This window comes from Octopus bimaculoides, chromosome 2, assembly GCF_046866305.1.
Source record: "Octopus bimaculoides isolate indiv1 chromosome 2, ASM4686630v1, whole genome shotgun sequence".
Taxonomy (NCBI): domain Eukaryota; kingdom Metazoa; phylum Mollusca; class Cephalopoda; order Octopoda; family Octopodidae; genus Octopus; species Octopus bimaculoides.
Genome location: NC_142929.1, coordinates 132,747,022 through 132,774,592, shown reverse-complemented (window position 1 = coordinate 132,774,592; position 27,571 = coordinate 132,747,022). Strand labels below are relative to the sequence as shown.

The following is a 27,571-nucleotide window of genomic DNA, read 5'->3' as shown; positions in this document are numbered from 1 at the left end:
CACTGCATTATACCTTAGTTGGTACCTTCCAGCATATCCTCAAGTTAATGTTGTTTGAATGAAATTTGATTGGTGAAAACTGTACAGAAGTCTATAGGAGTGGTTGTGTGGTAAGAAGCTTGCTTCTCTACATCAAGGTTCCGGGTTCAGTCCCACTGTGTGGCATCTTGGGTAAGTGTCTTCTATAAACTTGGGCTGACCAAAGCCTTGCGAGTGGATTTGCTGGATGAAAACTGAAAGAAGCATGTCATGTATATATGTAATTGTGTGTCTGTGTTCGTCCCCCAACCACTGCTTGACAACTGATGTTGGTGTGTTTACTTCCCCATAGCTTAGCAGTTCGGCAAAAGAGACTGATAGAATAAGTACTAGGCTTACAAAGAGTAAGTCCTGGGGTCGATTTGTTTGACTAAAGGCAGTGGTCCAGTATGGCTGCAGTCAAAATGACTGAAACAAGTAAAAGAGTAATATATATATGAACACAACAGGCTTCTTTTACTTTCCATCTACCATATCCACTCACAAGGCATTGGCCTGCTATAGTAGTTGATGTCAATGGGCTTTGAATTCAGAGGGCAGAAGAGAGTTGGAATAATTACCACAAAACAGTCTCGCTGATGTTCTAACAACTCAGTCAATTGGCCGCCTTATAGTCATTTTATTAATCCCTGAATAATTAGATGCCAAATCAATACAGGAGGGATATACTTAAAATGTGAAAGAACATTAGTAAATTTGAAAGGTGTTCTATTGATTTTTCTACTATCCACAACTCTAATGATAATTATAATAATTGTCTTTAATTGCCACAAGGGCAGCATAAACAAGTAAACATTTGAGTACAATAGTCAAGGCAAATCCTTGGAGTGTACACATCTGTATACACATGCAAATTATAATATAATAGACCATGCACACACCACCACCACCACCACCTTCATTAGCATCATCAGCATCATCATCTTCATTTTTCTCTGCTTGTATAGATTGACCAGGTCTCCTCCAGCATGACTTCTTGCCTCTTTTTGTGATCCTTTGTCATCTCTTTATTGAAGATCAATCTCTTCAGATTAGCCTCCACTACTTTCCATGTTTTCCTTGCACTTCTTCCACAGTTTCCCTCCTCTTGTATCACTTAGAGTTTCTTTACCTAACTGTCATCTTCTATAAGAATTACGTCTTTCATAGCACAGTTTCCTCTCTTGCGCACCACAATGTATCCCCTTATATCTAAGCTTTTCTCACTTCATTTGTGCACTGGTCTTCATTTATACTTACACACCTAGTGGAGCATGCGAACATCATTTCTTTTCAGCTTTCACACCTCTTCCTTAATCAATACCCACACACCACTATCATGTAATAGCATACATTGCACACAAAACATCATACAATCTGCCCTTCATTCAAAGAGAGATTTCCTTTCATGCCTGCAGATTTAATAATTCTCTCAAATTGTTTTTACTCTAGTTACCATATTTTCAGAACATCTACATCCACTGCTAATTAGGCTATTTAGATAACTAAAGCTGCCTAATTACTTCTAGGGAACCTTCTCAGCATTTGAAAGAATTCATTAGTTTTGCTTACTCTTGTCCATCTGCTACATACAAAGTCCTTCATTTCTGCTAGGTTACTTGTGATCCTACTGTATCTCTTGTGCACCCATAATTCACATTCAGTATGCTGTATTCAGTATCCTTAACTACTCATTTTCTGCAATATCACACATAGCCTTTTCCAAGTAACAGTAGGTCTTTTAATTAAAACCTTTGTTTTTGCTAGATTTTAAGTCCTCCCAATTCTTGGTTTTTCTTCCACATTTGGAATTTTTTTTTCTCTAATTCTTTAATAGATTTTGCTATGAGAAGTAGATCTTCAGTATATAGGGGTTCCCATGGTCAGCCAATCTTAAAAATTCTGTTATGGCCTAAAGAAATATAGTGAGTAGGAGAGGACTGAGAACAGAATCTTTATAGACACCTGTCTGCACAGTAAATCCTCACTAAACTTATTGCTAACGTTCACCTTACTGATAGCATTACTGTGCATGGCTTTCACATTCTCAAAAGCTTTTAAAAGGCAACTAATTTTCTTAAGGGCTTCCCAATCACAGAGTGTGGTACTCTGTTAAAGGCCAACAAATGTTAGGTATTGTGGAAACATTTGCTGTGCAAAAGTGAAAGTACAGTTGACCACAATACAGTAACCAGATGCTTCAAGAAATTTTGCTTGGGTTGCAAAGAACCTCGATGATCAGGCAAGGTCAGGTAGGCCTAAAATTGTGGGTTTTGAGGTTGTGCCCCAAGCCATAGAAACAGACCTTGCAAGAAGCACTTGGCGGGTATCAGGAAAGTTTGGCATCTCATAGATGTATGCTATTGTGCAGCATAAATGCCTGACATTGGTTAATAACGAGCTGTTCTGCAGCCAGATAATGCAAGACTTCATACTGCTCGAATTACCCAGACTAAACTCCAGGAACTTGAAGGAACTGAACTGATGCCATACCCAGCATACAGTCTGGGTCTAGCTCCCTCGGATTATTACATGTTCTGATCCATGGCTAATTTCCTGTGCTTGCAGTACTTCATCAATCAAGAGGAGGTGGAAACTTCAGTGAAGGAAATGTTCACCTCAAAGGACAAGAACTGGTATCAGTATGGAATCAAATAACTGGCAGAAGGGTGGTTTCAGATGGTGCAACATAATGACCTCTACTTTGAATGCTGGGCTGCTTTTGTTGTAACTTGATGAATAAAGCAAAAATGTACAGTTCTATATTTAAGAGATGAGTAATTATGTACATTATTTACATTCGATGGATATTTGTCCTCATCTTGTTTGTTGTTAAAACAACGTTTCGGCTGATATACCCCCCCCCCCCACCCCGCTGCCTTCTTCAGGTGTCTTGGGGAAATTTCGAACCTGGGTTCTCATTCCTAAGGTATTCTTCAATGTTGTTATTATTATTATTATTGTTCAGGTCACTGCTTGGAATCGAACTCGGATTCTGAGTTTGATTCCAAGCAGTGACCTGAACAATAATAATAATAATAATAATAACAACAACATCGAAGAATACCTTAGGAATGAGAACCCAGGTTCGAAAATTCCCCAAGACACCTGAAGAAGGCTGGAGGGTATATCAGCTGAAACGTTGTGTTAACAACAAACAAGATGAGGACAAATATCCATCGAATGTAAATAATGTAAATAAAGCAAAAATGTTACCAAAATATTGCAGAACTTCTGACTCAATGCAATATTAATTGATAGTATGGTGTGGAGCCTTTTGTTTCTGGAGTATATGGTCCCGAGTTAGCTTGCAGAATCATCAGAAAATATTATCGCATATTGGAGGGTACTGTGAAATTCATTAAAGTTTTCTTTTTTCTTACAGCAAACGAATTTATTACATTTTTGAACTGTAAATTAAATACTTAATTGCTTATATTCACTGGAAATTCTGGAGATATGTTATTTGAACTTTTAACTTTTAAATATTTCTAATTTAAAACAGTAATGGCTGAGTCATTAAAGCGGTTGATTACTGACCATGTTCAAACCTTGCTACAGTCAATGTGTTCTGTCCCAAGGAAAAGCACACAACTATTGTTTGCCTCTTTCTGCTCAGTGAATAGCAAACTCATATTTCACAGTCAAGTGATTATTGATAGGAAGGGAGATCATCCAGCTGTAAAAAAATAATTGCTCCAACAATATGCAAATATCCAAATTTGCTAAATGAGAAAGCAAAAAAAAAAAAAAATGAAAAGAAAACCTAACTATGATAATGTAGAAAAAAAATAACATGCACTACAAAGCAAAAAAAAACCAAAAAAGGAAACAACAAAAACAAAACTTTATAATATTCAATTTTAGGTTTATTCATTTATTTTTTTTACTGTGTATAAATTATTATACTTTTAGATAGTAGTAAGATTTTAATGCCAGTTGTCTCTTTATCTCTCTCTTCTTCTTCTTCTTCTTCTTCCTCTCTATTACACACACACATACCACACACATATATGTATATATATATATATATATATATATATATATATATATATATATGGGATATCCATGTGAATGTAGAGTAGTTTTCCAGTGTAGTTAAAAGTAATAGTTGAGCTTCAGCATCAAATGTACAAATAATATATATATACATACACATACACAGAGATGTGTATGTATGTATGTATGTATGTATGTATGTATAATGGTACTGAAAGCTGAACCAAAATGCTATACCGGATATTGTTCTATCCCATAATTTCTAAAAGGAATGAGGTCACAGCTTTGAAGCTTAGTATTGATGATTTTAATGGAATCATATAATAATGAAAAATGATTTGTAATGATTTCAAGCAGGCACATGGCCCACTGAGTATTACTTATCAATAGCTGCATCTAATATTGACAGAAAACAGATGGGTTTCTGTTTTATTAATATGGGTTTTGTATTTCTAGAATTGCTTTGATAATAATCTTGGGATTTCTAAGCTCAAATATTATATGGGATCTGTGATCCCAGAGATTGCAATTCCCAATTTTCATCTTAACTTTGGGATTTGATAAATGGGACATCATTTTACCTCTGTAGCAGCATTTACTATGATGATGCAAGATGAAGAATAAGAGAGAGAAGGAGGGAGAAAAAGCAAGAAAGAAAGGGAAAATCAATTCTGATTTGGGTCACAGTCTATTTTCAGTTCATCAAATGCCAATGTATTACTTACAATGTCCATTTCTGTCTGTAGATTAGCCACGTCTAATGTCTAATCGGATTGACATTTGTAAACAACCTGAATTGGTTTCCATTTATAACAAAGTAAAAAAAAAAAGAGAAAAATCATTAGAAAAAATAAGTGAATAAAAAATTTCTATCATATTTTCTTTTATTCATTTAGAGTAATTTTGGCTGTATTTCACTGAAATTTTTTAATAATATAAATATCAAATGACATTAATGAAAATAATAATGATTCGTATTATATGTGTGGTGAGGAGATGAAGCAGTGGCCATATCAGTTTTAGGACCTCAGAGATAAATGGCTTAGGTTATTGCAGTTAATATTCAGTTGGAATTACTGTAGGGTAATAACCAGAAGGAATATTTGAGGTTGAGAGAAGTTTTAGAGCAGAAGGATTTGGTAAAAAGTTTAGTAATAACATCTCATAAGTGAGGGGGGATACATGAAAAGAGTAGATAAGGGGCCATTGAAGGGGTTTTAGGGCTTTGAGTTAGGAAGTTCAGTGGTACTGAATTAATTTTGCAGTGGTAGAAAAGACAAATATGGGGGGAAAAAAATGATTGATTATTTGCCAGTGGCTGAATAATATCTAGCTGCTTATTTTGGACTTGATCTATAATGTGAATGCCTCTTTCTCTCTCATTCCCTGTCTGTATATGTAGTGCATCATTCCTAATATACTGGTACTTTCATATATAGTGCAGTTGTGCTTTGTAAGTGACTAGCACTGGCTTTAGATTAAAGTAGCTTCTGTATGATAAAATCTTAGTTATGTGTAAAATTTGGTCTCCTAGAGAGGTTGTTGAGGATTATTGTAGTATATACTTCATTCATGTGCTTTGGTCTGTTGAATGATACAAGCTTATCAAGTTCCCAGGGTGTTTTTAAAAAACTTTTTTTATAGATTTGTTCACAGAGGAGGAACAGGCCTGGAAGGAAATGATTGGGTTGTAAGTCAACAAAAAATCTGCATAGAAGGTTAGATAAGAATTTAGGGTGGTCAAGAGTGACAGGCAGAAAAATATTAATTTAACAAAAAAAAAGATTTAAGAGTGATATCACTAAATTTCATGACATGCTTTGATGAAACATCTTGCCTTCACACTTCTGATTGTGATTTTAGAATTGCAGCTTTGCCAGTATTTTATCGTACTACAATTAATTGAAAGCTTTCATTATTTGAAGCACAATCACTTTGATTTCACTAAGTTCTCAAGGGAAAGAAACCACAAATACATGTTGAAGAGGATTCCCATTCATATGGGTTTGCAAAACCTGTTTTGGAAATCATTGGTGGGAAAGAGATGCTCATTTATGATTGCTTTTATTGTTTTAGATATGTTTGATCCAAGATCAAACAACCAGTAATTGGCAGGAACAAACAATTTTCCTTTTTTTTCCTGGTAGTTGGATAAACAGTATCTCATAATTACAGAGAAGGAAGTCACAGAAACAAAGTTCTGTGTGGACATGGGTTAGGGCAATACTCTTGAATGAAGTCACCTTGTTGACTTTTTGGTGACTCAAGAAGCTATATATAATAGCTACACATATGAAATGGTGAGGAGATTTAGTGAAAAACAAGGGATAAATGTATTAACTTTGTGGTGTAGTTCTCCTGTTTGTATGGATTAAAGAATCTAATGTAGGAAGTGAAGGTTCACCAAAATTGATTGCAGAAATTGCAGAATGGTGGCCAGCTGGCAGAAATGTTAGCAAGCCGGGCAAAATGCTTAGCAGTATTTCGTCTGCCGCTATGTTTTGAGTTCAAATTCCGCTGAGGTTGACTTAGCCTTTCATCCTTTTGGGGTCGATTAATAAGTACCAGTTACGCACTGGAGTCGATGTAATTGACTTAATCCGTTTGTCTGTCCTTGTTTGTCCCCTCTATGTTTAGCCCCTTGTGGGCAATAAAGAAATAAGAAATGCTCTGCCTCTCACATTTTATAACTATACACATGTCCAAAAGCCAAATGATTATAGTGTTCTAATTCTAAAACACAAAACAGATAATGAAATACAGGAAACACTGGTCCTAATTTTATGTATTTAAACATTATCTATTAATCCTAACACTTCAGCTTAATTTATTGCTTGATTATTAAAGCTTAAGAAATCTTTGTATTAATATTCATGCATTTTTTGTTCTTCAATTAGATTCAGTCATTGGACTGTGGCCTTCAAGAATTTTAGTCAATCATATCAACTCCATTACTTTGACCATTACTTTTCGCATTGGTCTTGTCCAATGGGACATTGGCTTAAGGAGAAATACATAAATCCCACAATATATTTCTGTTTGAGTGTACAACCCCATGGTGATATAAATATGTTCACAATATATCTGATGGTCAAGATAAACCAATTAATTTAAATAAATCATATTGTCATTAATATTCAAAGTATACATTCTTCATAATAATATGCGACTTTTTAACAAAAATTTTTACTGGTATTGAATCAACCACCAGATACTGATTTTGTTATGGCAACTATCACAGAGTGGGGAGTTGACAATATAGCAGACCATAACAACCATTGCAGAACTGCATATCTGCTGCTCATTTGTCTTTCTAGGAATTTTCCATTCAATTAACTGTGAACTGTGATTGCTCACCATTTTGTATGGAGATTAGTTCTTATCCAAGACCATCTTTTATCTTTTACTTTTTTCAGTTGTTAGACTACAGCAATGCTTGGGCACCACTTTCAAGATGGTGCTTCAAGCACTGAGGTTGACTTGTTCAACTAAAGCTTAAAGGATTTAGTCAAACAAATCAATGCCAGTACTTATTTTTTCATGCCTGGTACATATTTCTGTCAGTATCTTTTTTTGTTGAGCCGCTAAATTGCTGGGATGTAAACAAACCAACACCACTTGTTAAGTGGTGATGGGGGACAAACACAAAGACATACACACGCACACACACACACACACACAACCAAATTCACATACACACGCACACACTCATACATGACAGGCTTTTTTCAGTTTCTGTTTACCAAATCCAGTGACAAGGATTTGGTTGGCTTAACTTGTTGTCAAAACTTCTTCAGCATATCAAGATACTGTTCAAAATTGACAAGTTAGTCAATAAAAAATGGATCAATAATTCTATTGACCCATATAGCTGCTCATGTTGTTGTCCTTGTTGGATCCAGTTCTTTTTTTTTTTTTTCAAATTATAAATATTTTTTAAAATTACAAGATCGTGGAATTGTAAAGTTATAAAGTTTAAGTAAATCACATGCTATTGTAAAGATTATGTAAAAGTTTCGAGTAAATATATTGAGTATTACTGAATATATGATCAACTAAAATCAACTGTTTTTTTTCTGTAATGTCAGTGTGCATACACGACAGAGTGTAAGTGCTTTGAGAGAAAAGTTGGACCTAAGAAGCATCAGTTGTGGTGTGCAAGAGAGATGACTGCACTGGTATGGTCATGTGGCGAGAATGGATGAGGACAGCTGTGTGAAAAGGTGTCACACCCTAGCGGTTGAGGGAACCTGTGGAAGAGGTAGACCCAGGAAGACCTGGGATGAGGTGGTGAAGCACGACCTTCGAACATTAGGCCTCACCGAGGCAATGACTAGTGACTAAGACCTTTGGAAATATGCTGTGCTTGAGAACACCCGACAAGCCAAGTCAGACCATAACCCATAGCCTATGCCAGTGGTGTAACCAACCCACTTATGCATATCTTTCTTTCATTGGACAGTAAACTCTGCTTGTGAAGACCTGTTGAGGCAGGTGAAATTGAAATCAAATTTGCTGATGTGGCCGATGACAGCACCACTTGACTGGCATCTGTGCTAGTGGAACGTTAAGAGCACCATCCGAGCGTGATCGTTGCCAGGGCCGCTGACTGGCTTTCGTGCCGGTGGCATGTAAAAAGCACCATTCGAGTGTGATCGTTACCAGCGTCACCTTACTGGCACTTGTGCCGATGGCACGTTAAATGCAACATATATATATATATATATATATATATATATATATATATATATATATATATATATATATATATATATATATATATATACTGAAAAAACAAACTTAAATAACTGCTCCCATTTCCCTTTCTATAAGTGAAATCAAAATCATAATTGAACCATATTCAATGCCTAGCACCTGGTCCAGTGGAGCACCTACAGCACCCTCCGAGCGTGATCATTGCCAGAGCAGCTGTCTGGCTTCCGTGCCAGTGGCATGTAAATAGCACCATTTGAGCATGATCGTTACCAGCGTCTCCTTACTGGCACGTTAGAAAACATTCGAGCGAGGTCGTTGCCAGTGCCGCTGGACTGGCTCCTGTGCAGGTGGCATGTAAAAAACACCATTTTGAACATGGCCGTTGCCAGTACCGCCTGACTGGCCCTTGTGCCAGTGGCACGTAAAAGCACCCACTACACTCTAGGAATGGTTGGCGTTAGGAAGGCCGTCCAGCTGTAGAAACTCTGCTAGATCAGATTGGAGCCTGGTACAGCCATCCGGTTCACCAGTCCTCAGTCAAATTGTCCAACCCATGCTAGCATGGAAAGCGGATGTTAAACGATGATGATGATAATGAACATCTTTCATTTATAATACTGTGCATACGTGTTTTACATATTTGTGTTAGTTTGAGTTTAATTTTTGTATTTCAGTTTTTTATTTTTTGTGAACATAAATTTTATCTAAAATCTGTAATCTTATCTTTGATTTGTGAAATTTCTTTTTCAGTGTTTTCCCGATTTTGATATTGGTCACTCCTGACCAGTGTACATGGAATGATGTCTTCTTTTAAAATAGTAAAAGAATGGTTGGCTGAATACAAGGTATGTAAATATTGTTTTTTATCTGCAAAAAGTTATTAGAATCTGTGTTGTTGTTTAACCCTAAGTCAGCCCTGGTCAAATAGATCAAGAATCAAATGCAATTCAACACTGACTATGTCATCATTTTGGAAGTACAGGATTATATTATTTAATGTTTCCTTTCTGTTTTTTAAAATGGTAGAGGTTATTTTGATGGAATTTGGTTGGTATTTCTGGCATGTTGCACAGTCACACAGAGGTCTGTTCATTCGTCTTTTTTGGATTTTTGTTAATTCACCTCCAGACTCTCTTTTAATTGTAATTAGGTTTCATTGGTTAAGATCTTTCTTTCACCATGGTTAAAATTTGAAGAAGATATTACAAGTCAAAAGTGTCAGCTGCTTTAATCAACTAAATCATCTGCATAGATTATGAGAAAACCTGTATTGTTTAATCTGATTGATTGAAAAAGATGGTACCATCCACTTGTAATGTCTTTAACTTCTTAGCATACTCTACTCTCTTTTACTCTTTTACTTGTTTCAGTCATTTGACTGCGGCCATGCTGGAGCACCGCCTTGAGTCGAGCAAATCGACCCCAGGATTTATTCTTTGTAAGCCTAGTACTTATTCTATCGGTCTCTTTTTGCTGAACCACTAAGTGATGGGATTGTAAACACACCAGCATCGGTTGTCAAGTGATGGTGGGGGGACAAACACAGACACACGAACACACATATATATATATATATATATATATATATACATATATATGACGGGCTTCTTTCAGTTTCCGTCTACCAAATCTACTCACAAGGCTTTGGTCGGCCCTAGGCTATAGTAGAAGACACTTGCCCAAGGTGCCACGGGCAAAAAAAAAGGAAATAGTTTTATTCCATTTTATCTTCAAATTTTTTACCTGTTTCATACATGTGGCTCACTGTATGACAATTTGAGTTTGGAGCCATGGTTTGACAACTATACAAAATCTACTCTTTCATGTGCCTACCTGCACACTCTCCATGCCTTCATATATCTACCAAAGCACTCCCCGCTATCAACCATTGCCCCTGCCCCCTATCTACCATAGCCCCCCCCCCCCCCCATCTACCATACCCAACCCTATCTACCGTAGCCCCCCTCTCCCACTAAGTTTACCAGTTTCTCTCACCATCATTTGCTACAGTCACCTCTTCCCCATCTCTAAACATTTTCCCTCACACTCTTATGAAATACCCTCATCCCCTCTGTACCACTTATATTCTCCCCACTGTACCTTGTGGGTATATCCTGATGCATCTCCAACATCATCTATTTCTCTCTCTTTCTCACTCTGTCTTTCCATCTTTCTCTTCAACTCTATCTCTCCATCCTGTCCCTACTGGGGTAACCAAGTATCCCCTCTATAGTAAGACACCTATCTCTATACCTCAGTTATACTTTAACCTCTCAACTCACACAAAGCCATCTCCCTCAATACCACTCCCTCTCTGAGGGGTCTTTGTTTTGCAAGGTATTAGGTAACCCTGCTGGTGCCACATAAAAAGCGCCCAGTACACTGTAAAGTGGTTGGCGTTAGGAAGGGCATCCACCTGTTGAAACCATGCCAAAGCAGACAACAGAGCCTGCTGCAGTTCTCTGGCTTGCCAGCCCCTATTAAACCATTCAACCCATGCCAGCATAGAAAGTGGACATTAAATGATGAAGACGATGAAAAAGGTTTGATTTTGATGACTCTCTGCTATAGCTTCTCACAAAATGTGGATTCTGAATACCTGTTAAGGTACAAAATTCTTAGAGTTTTAGGGGTTAAGAAACTAGCATATTGACTTTCAAACCTTTCTGAAAAACAGCAACATCATCATCATCATTATCATCATCATCATCATCATATAGTGTCTGCTTTCCATGCTGGCATGGCTTGGATGGTTTGACTGAGGAATGGCAAGTCAGTAGGCTGCACCAGGCTCCAATCTGATTTGGCAATGTTTCTACAGCTGGATACCCTTCCTAACATCAACCACTCCACGAGTGTAGTGGGTACTTTTTATGTGCCACTGGCATAGGAGCCAGTCAGAGGGCACTGGCATCAACCACATTCAGATGGTGCTTTTTACATGCCACCAGCATGGGAGCCGGTCAAGGGGCATTGAAAACAGTTCTGAACTGAAATCAAGTGTGAGTTAGAGACTCAGTTTACTAATAACCTCTTGATTTTTGTTTGTTTTATTTTGTTTCAATAAAATGCAATTTGTTAATGAGCTCTACCCCTAAGTAAGATAGCAGTTTGTTACAAGTATCATCTTTTAAAACCCCTTGCACTTATTATCAACAATTGGGCAAATTAAAGGTTGTAGAATTAAGAATCTTGCATATATGGACATTGAAAAAGCTATCAGAAGATTTGAGACTCAAAATATATAAACTTGGTTGGCTATTTTCACATTTATGATATTTTTGTGTACAGCAAATATCAAACTAGAATATAGGAGAGCATAATTTTTTACTGGGTACCAGTCCTGGAAATATTATTGACCAATGCTTGGTACCCAGAATAGACTTCAATAACACTCAGCTCTATTTTAAATCAGTTCCATTAACTTCAGTAAATTCTTTTGATATCAGTATTATTGTTTGTCCTACATTATACTCGCTCTCTCTCTTTCTCTCTCTCTTTCTCTCTCTCTCTCTCTCTCTCTCTCTCTCTCTCTCTCTCTCTCTCTCTCTCTCTTTCTCTCACTCTCTCTCTCTCTCTCTTTCTCTCTCTCTCTCTCTCATTAGTACAGAGTGGGTGGTGAAGTCCGTATAAAGGATGAGAGCTGGTTAGATTATTATAGCATCTACTTTGAAGTTGTCCATGTGTGTGGAGTTGTTCAATAAAATAAGTACCAGTAATATAGTGGTAATGGTGTGTGCACACAATTCAATCAACTAATACACCTTTTATTCAGTACCAAAAAAAAAAAAAAAAAATGAAAAATAATAAAGAAAAAAAGAGGAACCCTCAGAACAATAACAAAAAAATGGAAAATTGGCTTTATGCCTGGTTGAAATGAATTGTTATTTCCAAATACAGCGTTTGGGTTATAATTATCAGCAAATATTAAAATAATCATCAACCTTCAGCCACTTGTTACCAACACCACTACCACCTTCACAGAGCAAGTACTAGTATTACTACTGCTATAACTATACATATACACACACACACACACACACACATATACATATATATATATATATATATATATATATATGTCTTGGTGTGTGGGGATATTTTTCTCTATCTTTTAGCATTTTTTTTTAGCCTTTATTTCCCTAATCTGAAATCAATATCAGTGACGTGATGGTGTGTACTGTAATTGCAAATCATTGCCTTCAAGTATTGCTTATCCTGCTTTCGACTGTTTAATTGATGATGACGGCAACTTCTAGAACAGCTGGCTAAAAAAAAAAATAATAATTTATATATTTATCTCGTTATTTATTTTAAATTACATATGATTCCTATGCTTATGTGTATATATATAATACATGTGTATGCATAGTTATATTGATATAAGTGGAAAGGAAGATGTCTGAGGTTGGTATATAATATATATATATATATATATTCATATATATATATATATATAATTTTATTTAAAATTTTTTTTTTCTTTTCAATTTTATTCTATATCACTTTAAACTTGATGAGTGTGTGTGTGTGTGTGTGTGTGTGTGTGTGTGTGTGTGTGTGTGTGTGTGTGTGTGTGTGTGCATTTAGACTTAGCTCTTGGTCATCACTTTGTCTTGTCCGAATAAGTGAAGTAAAGTAACCATGAGATAAATTGTGCCCACCAGTTGAATGCCAGTTGAAGCAGGTGCTGATCACTCATAATAGGAGAGGATAGCTATGGTGCTGCTGGATTATTTCTGTATTAGACTTGGCCTCTTTCGGTTCGGTTCGGTTTGGTTTGGTTTAGTTTGGTTCAAATTCCACCCGTCTAACTACTGCCCCATCTCATCTCTCTTTTCCACTCCTTGTCACTCCACCCCCCCCCCCTAGATCTTCTCCTCCTACGCCTCCTCTTCTTTCTCCTCCTCTACCTCCTCCTCCTCCCATTAATTGTATATTAGTCTTGCCTTGCTTATTTTCCTGATGGTGGTGGTGGTGGTGGTGGTGGTGGTGGTGGTGGTGGTGTTATGTGATGGTGTTCTCTTTACATGTGCTGAGCAAATAAATCAAAGGGAGGTCATTGATTGATGAGCTGCAAACCAACCAGCCAACTTGTTTCAAAGAACGTCTGACTACCACCTTTCCTCCTAGCCTCCTCCTCCTTTCTCCTCTCTCTCTCTCTCTCTCTCTCCCTCCCTCTCTCTCTCTCTTTATATGCTTCTCTTTCTTTCCTACTTTCTTGGTCTCTCTGCTTTTCATTGTCTCTCTTTTGCACTTTGTCATTCCCCTTCTATCTCTCATAGTTCTCTCTCTCTCTCTCCCCCCTTGCTCTTTCACTCTCTCTTTTTAACATTCCTTCTTCCTCTCTGTTACTCATTTTCTCATCGTCTTCTTCACCTCTTGTTCTCTCATTTTCCTCCTTACATCATTCCTCTTTTAATTTTTCTCAGCATCATTCTCTCCTTCTTCCCCATCTCTGCCTTCTCCCTCCTCTCTCTCCCTCCTCTCTCTCCCTCCTCTCTCTCCCTCCTCTCTCTCCCTCCTCTCTCTCCCTCCTCTCTCTCCCTCCTCTCTCTCCCTCCTCTCTCTCCCTCCTCTCTCTCCCTCCTCTCTCTCCCTCTCTCATTCATTTTTCATTCACACTTCCCTCTTCCTTATTTTCACCCTTCTTCCTCTGTAACATTTTCTTCCACCCTCATCTTCCTTTTTCTTCTCATTATCTCTCTTCCTCTTTCAGATTCCCCTTTTTATCTCTCATTTTCATCATCATTTCATTCACCCCTTTCCTCTATCATTCTCCTTCTTCTTCTCTCATTCTCTCTTCCTCTCCCAGTCTCTCTCTATTTTATACTCTCTCTTACTTTCCCACTCTCTGTTCCTTCCCCTCTCTTTCTCTCATTTTTCCTCTTCTCAGTTTCTTTTCCTTCTCCCATTCCATCTCTTCTTCTCATTCTCTTCTTCCGTTCTCATTCTTCCACTTCTCTCCAGTCCTCTCTCTTCCTCTCTTTTCTGCTTTCCTTCTCCTCACCTCTCTCTTTGTCTCGTATTTTTCTCCTCCCACTCCTCCCCCCTTCAATTCTTTCTTCTCTTTCTTTTTTTCCTTCTCTCCTCCATCCTCTATCTCTTTCGTTCTCATTTCTTACCTGTTTCACTTCTCTTCTCACCTATTCTTTATTACATCCTTAACATTCTTTCCCAATATCCACTTCTCATCTTTCTCAAGTTCCCTTTCTTTATTTCTGTCTGTTTCTCTCCTCCTCTCTCACTATGTCACACATCCTACTCTTATCCCCCTCCCATCTCATCTATCACCCACTCTTCTCTGATTTTAACTAAAAGTTATCATTGTCTTTCCTCTATTTCTGTCTGTTTCTCTCCTTCATTTCATCTCATACCATCTTGTCACAAATATTCTTTCATTTTCCCTTTAACTTTCATTTGATTTAATAACTCAGCAGACATTTACCTAAAGTGCCATAGTCCCTGCCCCACCACTTGACAGTTGCTGTTGGTTTGTTTATGGCCCTGTTACTTAGCAGTTTGGTAAAAGAGACCAGTAACATAAGTACTAGACTTAAAAAGAAACCAAGTACTGAGATCCACTTGTTTAACTACATCCTTCAAGATGGTGCCACAAGCATGGTTGCAGTCCAGTGGCTGAAACAATTAAATGATAAAAAAGATACTTTTACTGGTTTTAATCATTAGATTGTGACCATAGCGGAAAATTGTTTCCAAAGGAGTTTAAGCAAACATAACTCTCACCTGCTGGATTCTTGTTTCAATCTGGTACTTGTTGAACCACTTGTTAAATCATGTAATCACGCAACAATTTTGACTCAACACTGAATTTTTTTCAAGCGATGTACAAAAGCCCCAGCATGTATGCTCATATTTATCTCTTTAACAGGCTTCTGCTCAATTTCTGTCTTGCAGTCTTTCTTGATTCTTTGGTTATTGGTTAATCTGGGGTCACAATAGAAGATACATGCTTATATATATATGTATAAATGTGTGTGTGTGTGTATGATACTATACTTCAGTTTTCTGTTTGTGTTAAAAAAAAAGAAACTAAATTCTAGTGTTGAAATGTTTTAACTAATGGGTTTTTTTTTTAAAAAGCAAAATATAAACCCTTGTGACTAAAATAATTTCAGTTCATTTCTGGTTCCTGGAATGCAGAAAACTTTGGGGTGACAGGGAATATTGTATTAACAGTGAAGTTATTTCCAGTCATTCACAAAATGGAAGCTATTCATGAATGATGTCACTATACTTAACATACTCATTTACAAATAAGCACATGATGATAATGATGATGATATATATTGATACAAAATGAAAGGGAGAAATTGCATCACTTTCATCAACATACACTCTTTGGAAAGGAATATATATAGATAGATAGAATTTTTTTTTTTTACTTTCTGAATGCTTTCAAATAAGTATATATTTTATTTATTTGATTTTTAAAAATTTATGTCCCCATAACTAGTGATTCAGCATAAAGGGACTGACAGAATAAGTATCAGGCTTAAAAAAACACGAAGTAAGTACTGAGAATAATTTAGTCAACTGAACAATTCTTAAAGGCGGTGCCCCAGCATGGCCACATTCTAATTACTGAAACAAGTAAAAGATAAAAGATAATGTATGCATTGTATTCAAAATAACAAATTTATACAGAATTATCCTAATTTATATTACTGGCCTTCTCAAAGTGTCAGTTGGTACTAAGTTGGATAATTAAAATTAGCAGGTGACTTTTCAAATACTTTATATATACATGTAAATTAATAATTTAATGAAATTTCCTTGAGATGAAGACAAAAAGTGAAAACCTAGCAGCAACTCTGTAAGAGAAAGGGGGGATATTTTCTAAAAATTAATCCTTACTGCATGAAGACCTACACTCGGTTTTGTGCATGTGCACTTGAGACACAAGTTTTCTGAAAGTAGAGTACTTCCTGGACTTCTCCACATTTGATACGGCACAGTATGCACATTTTATTATTACTTGTGAGAAGTGATTTGCATATAATTAGCATGACAGACCACCAGCTAGTGAGGCACAAGAATAAATTTCTCACATACTCAGGGAAAGGACAATCTGATCTTTATTTGTAGACAACGGTCAACTTTGAATATGTGTTTCAGGCTATTTGATATCAGGAATACTGTTGAACTAAGTCCACTGCTCAGTAAATAAGATTTTTATATCATAGAAAATACTTATATTTTCGACCAAGGATAATTTGCATACTTAGAATAACTTAAAGAGGTTTGAAAAATAACATAAAGGAGTAAATGCCATGAAAATTGCATTACTGAATTAAAGGGAGTTGTACTGAAAGTTGTCTGCAAGAAATAATCCCCTCCTGGTAATTCTTCAAACATATTAATCTTGGCCAGAAATATGCATGACGGCTTTGCTACATCTAAAAATCTGTTTAGTAGTCTGTAAGCTTAGACTATAGTAATGAACACAGGGTGAAAGAAAAAAAAAGTACGAGTATGATGGGAGAAATAAGGTAATTGGTGTGAAAAAGCGGTAGAAGAGATAGTATTGGGAGAGTGAGTGACAGTAACAGGCAGCTATATGTGGTTTATTGGTAGGGATATTGAATAGAAAAGCAGCATAAGTGGTGCGATGAGAAAAGAAAGAATAGAAGGAGAAGAGTAATAGAAAAGGTAGACTGTAAGGGAATGTGATATATATGAATACTGTCAATTGTCATGGAGTAGTCTAAAGAAGGGTCTTGTAAAAGTGCTCATTCTGTTCATCTACCAACCCTCACTATTACTGTTGTTTTGTCTATGACTAACTCAAGCTTCATTATTCTACTGTATACCCTGACTACCTTAATTATATTATTTATCCATTTCTCTGTCAACAAAACACCAGCTCCACCCCTCCCGTTCCTGTTAACCTACTCAGAAGACTTTATACCTTTGCTCCTTACTTCCTTACCCATGGAGAGTCTGGTTGAAGCTCCATGTCCATATTGTCTCTTAAATCCAGCCCAAATCGATAACACATTTGATGGTGCTCATCCCTGTTATGGTTATCTGTGATTACAAAATGCCAAGTTCTTAATTATGTAACACATTAGTGCAGGTTTTTAATTGTGAATCTATAATAATTTTCTGTATATGTATGTTATATATTGGAAACAATATTTAAACACCATTTAAATATATAATTTTTGGTTTCTATATTTCAGGCATTATCTGAATCTGAAATCCACACATATGCAAATACTCTGCGTCACAATGATGAACTGGTTACTTCTCTATATGAAGTATTAGAGCAGAGGCCGGGAGTTGAGGTAAGATATATATTGATGGCTTTATCTCTTGAGTTATTTCCATTAAGTTAGGAAAGTTAAGTAATTTCTGCATTTATTTAATTGTTTTATTGTTTTTCATTCTTTTATTCTTTTACTTGTTTCAGTCATTGGACTGTGGCCATACTGGATAGTTCATGTAAAGCGTGTGTCAGAAATTTAATGTTTTATGTCTGTGAAATGTATGCAATAAATACAGATTTGCATCAGCATATGTTTTAATCAATGTGCTGTCTAGACTTGAAACCACAAGCGATTTGAGAAACTGATTGGTTGGTTATGAAGGTTTCTGCTTCAAACATACGAATCAGTTGACCATGCAGGTGTGAACATGTAGGGTGAAAGGGATAACATTACCTGAATAGAAATGTGTCATGAGTTACAAAATAGAAAGTACACATAGGGCAAAGCAAAGGGATGATGGTGTGTAATTGAACCCTTTCATGATTAAACATCACAGACGAGATGATGCATGATTGTAATGTATGGAAGAGATGTTGTATTGCAGATCCATTCATTACATATGAATATGACAAAATGAATAAATAAATAATTATAAGAATGATGATGATGTTGATATATTTCATGTGAAAGAATGTGAAAGAAAAGGCACTTTAGATATGAGTTGAGATGAAAAATGTTTGACTCTCCAACAAAGAGATAACAGATACTGAAAGACTGTCATTTTTAAAATGTTGCAAGCTAATGACAAAAAATTCTCTCAAGGCAAGCCTAAATGTCAAATTGTGCTGTGTATGTTACATACTACTTGTCACAATTTTTGTCTTATAGGAATAGAGACAGTGTACTATAATTTCCTCTTTTGCTTATATTCATCTCTTTATCCTTCTGTCTCTCCATCTGTTTATCCAGCCTTCTGTTCATTCATTCTGAGATGAGTCTACATGAGTCATTACTCAGAGTTTTCCATTTCCAGTTTCCAGGAGTCACCCAGTGATATATATTCATGCATATGTATGTTCATACACGCACACACACACACACACATATATATTTATATCAACATTAACAGGAGTGTCTGTGTGGTAAGTAGCTTGCTTACCGACCACATGGTTCCGGGTTCAGTCTCACTGCATGGCACCTTGGGCAAGTGTCTTCTGCTATAGCCTTGGGCCGACCAAATCCTTGTGAGTAGATTTGGTAGATGGAAACTGAAAGAAGCCCGTCGTATATATGTATATATATGTATATGTGTATGTATATATTTGTGTGTCTGTGTTTGTCCCCCAACATCGCTTGACAACCGATGCTGGTGTGTTTACGTCCCCGTCACTTAGCGGTTCAGCAAAAGAGGCGATAGTATAAATACTAGGTTTACAAAGAATAAGTCCTGGGGTCGATTTCTTCAACTAAAGGCAGTGCTCCAGTATGGCCACAGTCAAATGACTGAAACAAGTAAAAGAGAATGAGATAAAAATCCAAGGCTGTGAAAGAGAGAGAGAGAGAGAGGCTCTTAGTTACCAACAAAGGTAGAAGTTCTCTGAACTTTGCCCTGCCGGTTCTTATCCTAGCAACTACAGTTTCAGAACTTCCTCCACCACTACTAACTTGGTCTCCTTGGTAACAGAAGCTACTACTACTTCTAGTGATTCCCCCTGAGCATTTGGGGGAGTTTATTGTCTGTGTATTGGTAGTGCTTATTGTACCTGTACATTTACCACACACAAAGACTATATTCTCTTGTTAACCTACCTGTGATACCACACTACACCTCTTATGTGTCCTAAGCATGCACTGGATGCAACGTTTTGAGTTTCTACCAACACCCTTCTTATATATTGAGCAGGGCCATCTCCCTGAAGGAACTTGGTGATTTATCTGTCTTCCTATTTACTAGGACTTTGGATAAAGCTAAATTAACTGTAAGGCCCTTAGATTCCAGGCCTTGTTTCCACACTTGAAAATTATTATCTAGGTCTGCCAGAGAATAAATGTCATTTTCTATAACCTCAATTCAATCCATATTTTATGGGCAAAATTAGTTAGGTGGAAACTGTGCAGAAGCCTGTCAGATGAATTCTACCTATAATTCAAATGTACAGCTTTACTACACACTGTCTCATGCTGATTCTGCCTGAAATATCATGTTAAGTGTACATATATCTGTGGAATACTTGACCACTTATGTATTACTTCAGGGGCAGGTAATTCACTTGATCAAACAACTAAATATTCATCATCAAAACTGATAGACATCTATCCATCCATCCAAATATATATCATCATCATCATCATCATCATCATCATCGTTTAACGTCCGCTTTCCATGCTAGCATGGGTTGGACGATTTGACTGAGGACTGGTGAAACCGGTTGGCAACACCAGGCTCCAGTCTAATTTGGCAGAGTTTCTACAGCTGGATGCCCTTCCTAACGCCAACCACTCAGAGAGTGTAGTGGGTGCTTTTACGTGTCACCCGCACGAAAACGGCCACGCTCGAAATGGTGTCTTTTATGTGCCACCCGCACAAGCCAGTCCAGGGGTACTGGCAATGATCTCGCTCGAAAATCCTACGGGAGCCAGTCAGGCGGTACTGGCAACGGCCATATATATATATATATATATACATACACATACATATATATATATATATATATATATATATATATATATATATATATATATACACATACATATATATATATATATATACACATACATATATATATATATATATATACACATACATATATATATATATATATATATATATATATATATATGTATGTATAGGTGCAGGTGTAGCTGTGTGGTAAGAAGCTTGCTTCCCAACCACATGGTTCCAGGTTCCACTGCATGGCACCTTGGGCTAGTGTCTTCTATTATAGCCTTGGGCTAACCAAAGCCTTGTGAGTGGATTTGGTAGACAGAAACTGAAAAAATGCTTGTTATATATATATATATGTATATATTTGTGTGTCTGTGTTTGTCCCTCCACCATTGCTTGATAACCGATCTTGGTGTGTTTACGTCCCCGTAATTTAGTTGTGCAGCAAAAGAGACTGATAAAATAAGTACCAGGCTTACAAAGAATAAGTCCAGGGTTTGATTTCTTTGACTGAAAGGCAGTGATCAAGCATAGCCACAGTCAAAATGACTGAACCAAGTAAAAGAATAGAAGAATATAAGGTACACATGCATGTAATAAGAGGAGTGGCTGTGTGGTAAGTAGCTTGCTTACAAACCACAATGTTCTGGGTTCAGGCCCACTGCATGGCACCTTGGGCAAGTGTCTTCTACTATAGCCTCGGGCCAACCAAAGCCTTGTGAGTGGATTTGGTAGACGGAAACTGAAAGAAGCCCGTTGTATATATGTATATGTATATATATATGTGTGTTTGTGTATCTGTGTTTGTCCCCCCAACATTGCTTGACAACTGATGCTGGTGTGTTTACGTCCCTGTAACTTAGCGGTTCAGCAAAAGAGACCGATAGAATAAGTACTAGGCTTACAAAGAATAAGCCCTGGGGTCGATTTGCTCGACTAAAGGCAGTGCTCTAGCATGGCCTATGTCAAATGACTGAAACAAGTAAAAGAGTAAAGAGTATATATATATATAGAGAGAGAGATAGTTGCTATTATTTAAATGTCCAAAATGTTTCCTTTTCTGAGAATGAAAAAATAGTTTCACCATTTCATCGCAGAACCGTTGTACTACACTTTGACAATTTTCATATCTTGACATCTGAAGCAGCTGGAGATAAAATAGCTTGACCGAAAGAACCAGCTATTGCAAGCAAAAATAAATATTGAAAAAAAAAATACATTTGGCCTAATTGGGACATACAACAGTTTAACAATAGCAATGATATATATATATATATATATATATATATATATACATAAATTCTATTTGAGTGAAGAAATGAATGAAATATTATAAATAGAATTATGAGCTTTCACTGTATATTGACTACAGAAAATAGTCTAATATTAGGGCATTTAAGTGCCTGTAATGGAGACACCAATACAGCCACTCTTTTTTTTCTGATATGTTTGGGAAATATGATTTCATAGTGGTACATGTGTAAACATGTGCAGATTCTGTGTGAATTAGAAAATGTCAGCAAGTGAAATTTTTAAAATAAATTGTTAGCCTTCACCACTTTCCAGTCCCTTGGTTTTGGGTTCACTTCCACTGCATGACTCCTTGGGCAGCTGTGTTCTATTATAGTGGTGGGCTGACCAAAGCCCTGTAAGTGGATTTGGTTGTCAGAAATTTATAGAAGTTCATCACACACACATGCACACACATACACACACATATGTATCTATATATGTATGTGTGCATGTGTTGTAATATTGTGTAATTGTTGTAAACCTGAGTCACCATTGTAAAGGCAGTAGTATTTGTTTCCAACCTCCTGTGCCTCATTACCTTATTTGGAAACGGGTAAGTGTTGGCAAGAGGAAGGGCATCTATCTAGAAAATCTGCTTTAGCAAATTCCATTGGACTTATGTGAGGTGATGATGATATGTTGTTAGATTTGTATATTTCGATGTATATTAATCATATATTAATCAAAGATTTGGATACTTGTATTTAATTTACTTATTTTCTGCAGATTTTAGATCCTATATGTCACCAGTTGTTTGAATTCTTTCGCTCTAAAGAATTAGAACTACAACGCTTCACTTTTGAATTCATTCCTACATTGACATGGCTATATTTGTCAATGGTGACAAGCAATGAGAAAAAGGTATGTATGATATTCAATTTTCAAAAAAAAACAAACAAAAGACGATACTTTTACTCAATTTTACCTTTGTATAAATTATGTATAATGATGATACAATATTTTTTTACCCTATGAGAACATGTACTGTTGCTTAATGAAATATCTCAAACACTGAATATATCATGCATGCATTGGCACATGTTTGGGTTATTAAGAAAAAAAACCCATAAGAGTTGTTTCTTTCACAAAGTTAGAAAGAACTTAAGGATTTGTTTTTATGTTGTCTACAGTTTAAGTTTCCTTTACACATGAGAACTTTATTTCCAGTGTCTGTAATCACCTTTTTTAAGTGATTCCTTTCACTCTCAATCATTTATTTATCTTATTGATTTGAGACATTTGTTCTTTATCTCTTGATACATTTCCTGTCTTTCTGAAGATGATGTTCATGTGAACATTATCAAACTTCTTCATTGGGACACGCTTAATGCCTATAGCTTTTACCACTGACTTAAGTTGCTTCAGCTTTTATATTTTTCTTGCATACAGGCTATTTGAGACCAATTTATCTTTCTCAGATGATTTCCATTTAGCCTTGTAGAAATTGAGGTTGCAAGATTGGCAAGCTTCTTTTTCACCTTGGGTGGTGTGGTTGCTGAGTTACATATTTGTTTTGACCATCTACATTATTAATTCTATGTTATGTTACAGTCTGAGAAGATTGTAATAATCACACTTACACTCTGGATGAATTCCATATTATTTGTGAAGCAAAGTTCCTGTATATTGTAACCTGTGGTTGAAGAGCAGGCCATTTGTTCCATGAACTGCATACTTTTGAAGTTAAACAGACTATGCCTGCCTGTGTTCATGCTGTGTTATTTGTGTGAGAATGTTGCACTCTTGTTATATGAAACTGGGGAGGTTGAAGTCACTCAGTAGGTATTCTAGTTCACCCTGGCTGATACTTCTTCCATTTAAAAATTTCCGTGTCATGATTTCATGCATCTGATGAGTGATATACAAGTTACTATGTCATGTTACAGTATATGTACTGTTAGTAAGTTACAGATAGAGTTTAACTTCTCTGTAGTTATGAATCTGATATATTTTCTTTTAAATGTGCCCCTATCAGTGCTGTGCATTTAAAAAAAATCTTTTAGTCTTTAAGAGGTAAGGGTGGTACTTATAGCCTTTTTTAGGGTTCCTGAAACTCACCAGAGGGTGGGAAGAAAGCATCCTCAAGCCAGAGACCAGGCCTAGTCGCTTGCAACAGAGTAGATTCTGATAAAAATACTCTGGCACCAGGTGGTAGTTGTTAAATCTATCACTCAAATAGGTTACTGTTGGGTTGACCTCAGAACACAAAGAGATGGAATAAATATCACAAAACATCTTCCTGACACTTTCCTTGCTACTTTTTTTAGTGACTCTGAAAGAATGAAAGGTAGAATTGTCCTCACCTGGATTTGATCTCAGAATGTAAGGTACTGGAAGAAATATCTCATGACATTTTGTCTAATGCTATAGTGCAGTGATTCTCAAGCTCTTGTAACTCAGTGCTTCTTTTAAACCAAATGGAATTTTACAAATGTGCAAAAAGAAAAAAAAAAAAAACAAAAGCAGATTATCTTGATCAAACAGAAGCTAATTTTGTGCAGTGGTTTGTCATCAGTCATGTTTCTGCTCTCTTAACACATCCTACTAATATTCTAAACCTGGTAAAGATTTTTTTTAATGCATTTAAAATGTATTTTACCTGATTTACATACTTTATTTCTAAAACTAGTTATAACCCTCTCTTTGTGGATGCTGGACTGCTTGCAGCTCTCCTCCTTCATTAAGAACTCAATGGTGACATGTTGTTTCTGCTTGGAACCCATAATTTGCCTGCAATAAAGAACAGACAAAGCGTTACCAACACATACAATTTGAATGACCTATGTCATTTACCATTACTAACATTTACCAGTCCCCTGTATAAACTCACAATAACCTCTGCTCCCCAAGGGTGCACTACCATTCGGCTTGAGAACCACTGCTCTAGCAATCCTACCAAGTCACTGCTTTGATTGTATATGGCAAAGTCTCAAAAGAATAGTATTTCACTGTTATTACCAAGTTGTATGATCTTTGGATATTTAAGAATACAAATAGTGTTTGATATGAAATCATGTTTGCAGTGGTCATCCTGGATTGTAGATAATCCATTGTGTCCAGGTAATCTACTGACCTGTTCCCTGAACCAAATGCAAAACGTTTCTGTGTTGTTTTCTTGCCATGTCTTACCTCTCAGTGAAGCATGCTACCTGTTCCATTTCTCTGAGAAATATCATCATCATTTGAGTTTATTTATCTATTAAATCGATACATAGACATCATTTGAGTCTATGTTTCTATTAAAAACTTACACTAGGCCCTCTCATATTGCAAGCCACTTAAGGCAGCAATTTTCTTCTGGTATGGTCAGCTTGACATATTTCTTTCTGCTCTTGTCCAAGTGATCCTCATGCATTCTAAGTCTTCTTGAAATGTCTGGCATTAGGTGTTTTTAGGTAGGCTCTTTTCCTGTTTGCTTACTTTTGGTGTCCATGTCATTAGTTCCTTTGCATGCCAAGTGACTGGCAAGTGCAAAATGTAACCTGCCAGGTGAAACTGATGTAGTATCACAATGTATAGAAGTCGTTGGTATTTGCTATACAAAAGGATTTTCTCATTTGTAATCCTTGAAGAGCTTCTGTAAGCATCATTATTGGAATATGTACAACCTCTTGGCTACCTTCACTGACATTTTCCCTGTCTTAATACAGCAGCTATAGTCCTTGTACTTGTTCTTGAGAGTGTTGTAATAGTGCTGGAAGATACCATAAGCTTGAGTGATCTTCTATAGTGATTGCCTATGGACACTGTCAAATTTGCCTGCAATAAAGAACAGAGTTGCCGACACATGCAATTTGAATGACCTATGTCAGTTAATAGAAAATTTATTCTTACTTTTGCATTATTTTCAGTACACCTCGCGTGTGTGTATGTGTGTGTGTGTGTGTGTGTTTATTATTCCTAAACAAGAATGTTGTTGAAAGTGGTTTCAGAGTTTAAGCCAGCTAAAACACTTACACATACACAAGTGTCTGCATGTGTGTATTGTGCATTATCACCATCGTTTCTATCTCTTCTACAGCAACACACTTGTGCTTGTCTCTCTGTCATAACTTAGCCTTTCAGTACCTGACATAAAACCACCTTGCCCCCTCTCTTGTATACACTCCCACTCAGTTGATGGGGCCTATTCACTGTAAAGTTGTTGGCATTAGGGAAGGCATCCAGCAGCAAGAAACCAATCTGAGGCTGACATTAGAGCTTGATGCAGTGCTGCAGCTCATCAGATTCTGTCTAACAAGCAAAATGCTCTCTCTTGTAGCCTACCTTCGCATGTTTCCAAGTAGTATTTAGCCATGGTCAGAAATGATTCCATAGGAGACTGAAAATGTAGGACTCTACTTGCATAATGCCGACCCTCATGAACAACTATCACTTGATGTCAAGACAAGAAGGCACTAATACACACATTTCTATGTGCACACATATACACACTCAACACATAGATACACACACACATATATATATGCATATGTGCACATTCACAAGTGTCTTCTAATATACCTCAGGTCAACCAAAGCCTTGTGAGTGGATTTGGTAAATGGAAACTGAAAGAAGCCCATCGTGTGTGTGTGTATATGTTTGTGTGTCTGTTTGTTCTCCCCCCCCCCCCCGCCCCATCGGTTGACAACCGAGACTGGTGTGTTTACATCCCCTGTAACTTAGCTGTTCGGTAAAAGAGTCTGATAGAATAAGTACTAGGCTTACAAAGAATGAGTCTTGGGGTCAATTTGTTCGACTAAAAGCAGCAGTGCTCCAGCATGGCTGCAGTCAAAAGACTGAAGCAAATAAAAGAGTAAAAGTGTATCTCATTTTAACAGATATATTTACCAAAATTAAATAAAAATATCTTGAAATACTAAAGAGTAAATTTACTCCATAAAATCGCCATTAGCTTCAACCACGGCCTCCAGATGACTCCAGAATCTCCTGCAATTCTTCTGAACAATCTCCTTGTTTAAGTTGGTGGATGCTGTCATTATCCTTGCCTTCAATTCATCTGTGGTGTTACAAGAAGTTTTGTTGGTCTCTCGCTCAACTGCGCCCCACACATAATAATCAAGAGAGGTTGCAGTCTGGTGATTTAGGTGGCCAGACATTAAAGGTGATGTGGTCGCAGAAATTGTTCGACAGCCATGATTGGGTTCTCCTGCTTGTGTGACATGGTGCAGAATCCTGTTGCCAGACATAAGGTCTTTCAGTAGCCACCCTCTTGACCCAGGGCAGCACTACCTCCTCCAGGCACTTGATGTAGGCCTCTGTGCTGAGTCTGAGGGTGTGTGGGAAAATGAACGGATGCATAATGTCGCCATCACTAGTGATCACTCCAAACACTATGATGTTGATTGGATGTTTGATTTTTATCACTCTCGGTGCATGTCCTCAGATTGACACTCAAACACTTTGAAATGTTTGTATTGGAGCTTCTGGCACGTATGTTAAGCAGTACAGCATGTCATTTCCAAATTGCAGGCAGAGTGAATTGTATCATGGTGCTGTTTTTCTCACAGACAGTGCCCAACTGACCCTACTATACTGTATAGTTGATAAAATCAAAAACAAACAATGCACATATACGAAATTAAAAATATAAAATGGCACCAATTTACCCATCACATGCTATATATATATATATATATATATATAT

At 36.8% G+C, this 27,571-nt stretch overlaps 1 protein-coding gene across 2 annotated transcripts in view; it reads left to right on the top strand.

Moving 5' to 3' along the window:
• Positions 1–27,571, top strand: part of LOC106867959 (hyccin) — a 331,646-nt gene that overhangs the window by 22,765 nt on the left and 281,310 nt on the right. The window contains exons 2-4 of one of the 2 annotated variants that reach the window (XM_014913039.3): positions 9,484–9,578; positions 17,940–18,044; positions 22,651–22,785. In XM_014913039.3, coding sequence (XP_014768525.1) covers positions 9,531–9,578; positions 17,940–18,044; positions 22,651–22,785 — 288 coding nt within the window. In that variant the 5' untranslated portion in view covers positions 9,484–9,530. Of the gene's footprint in view, positions 1–9,483; positions 9,579–12,958; positions 13,141–17,939; positions 18,045–22,650; positions 22,786–27,571 lie in introns of those variants that run through there. The other variant, XM_014913040.3, reaches the window with a different exon arrangement.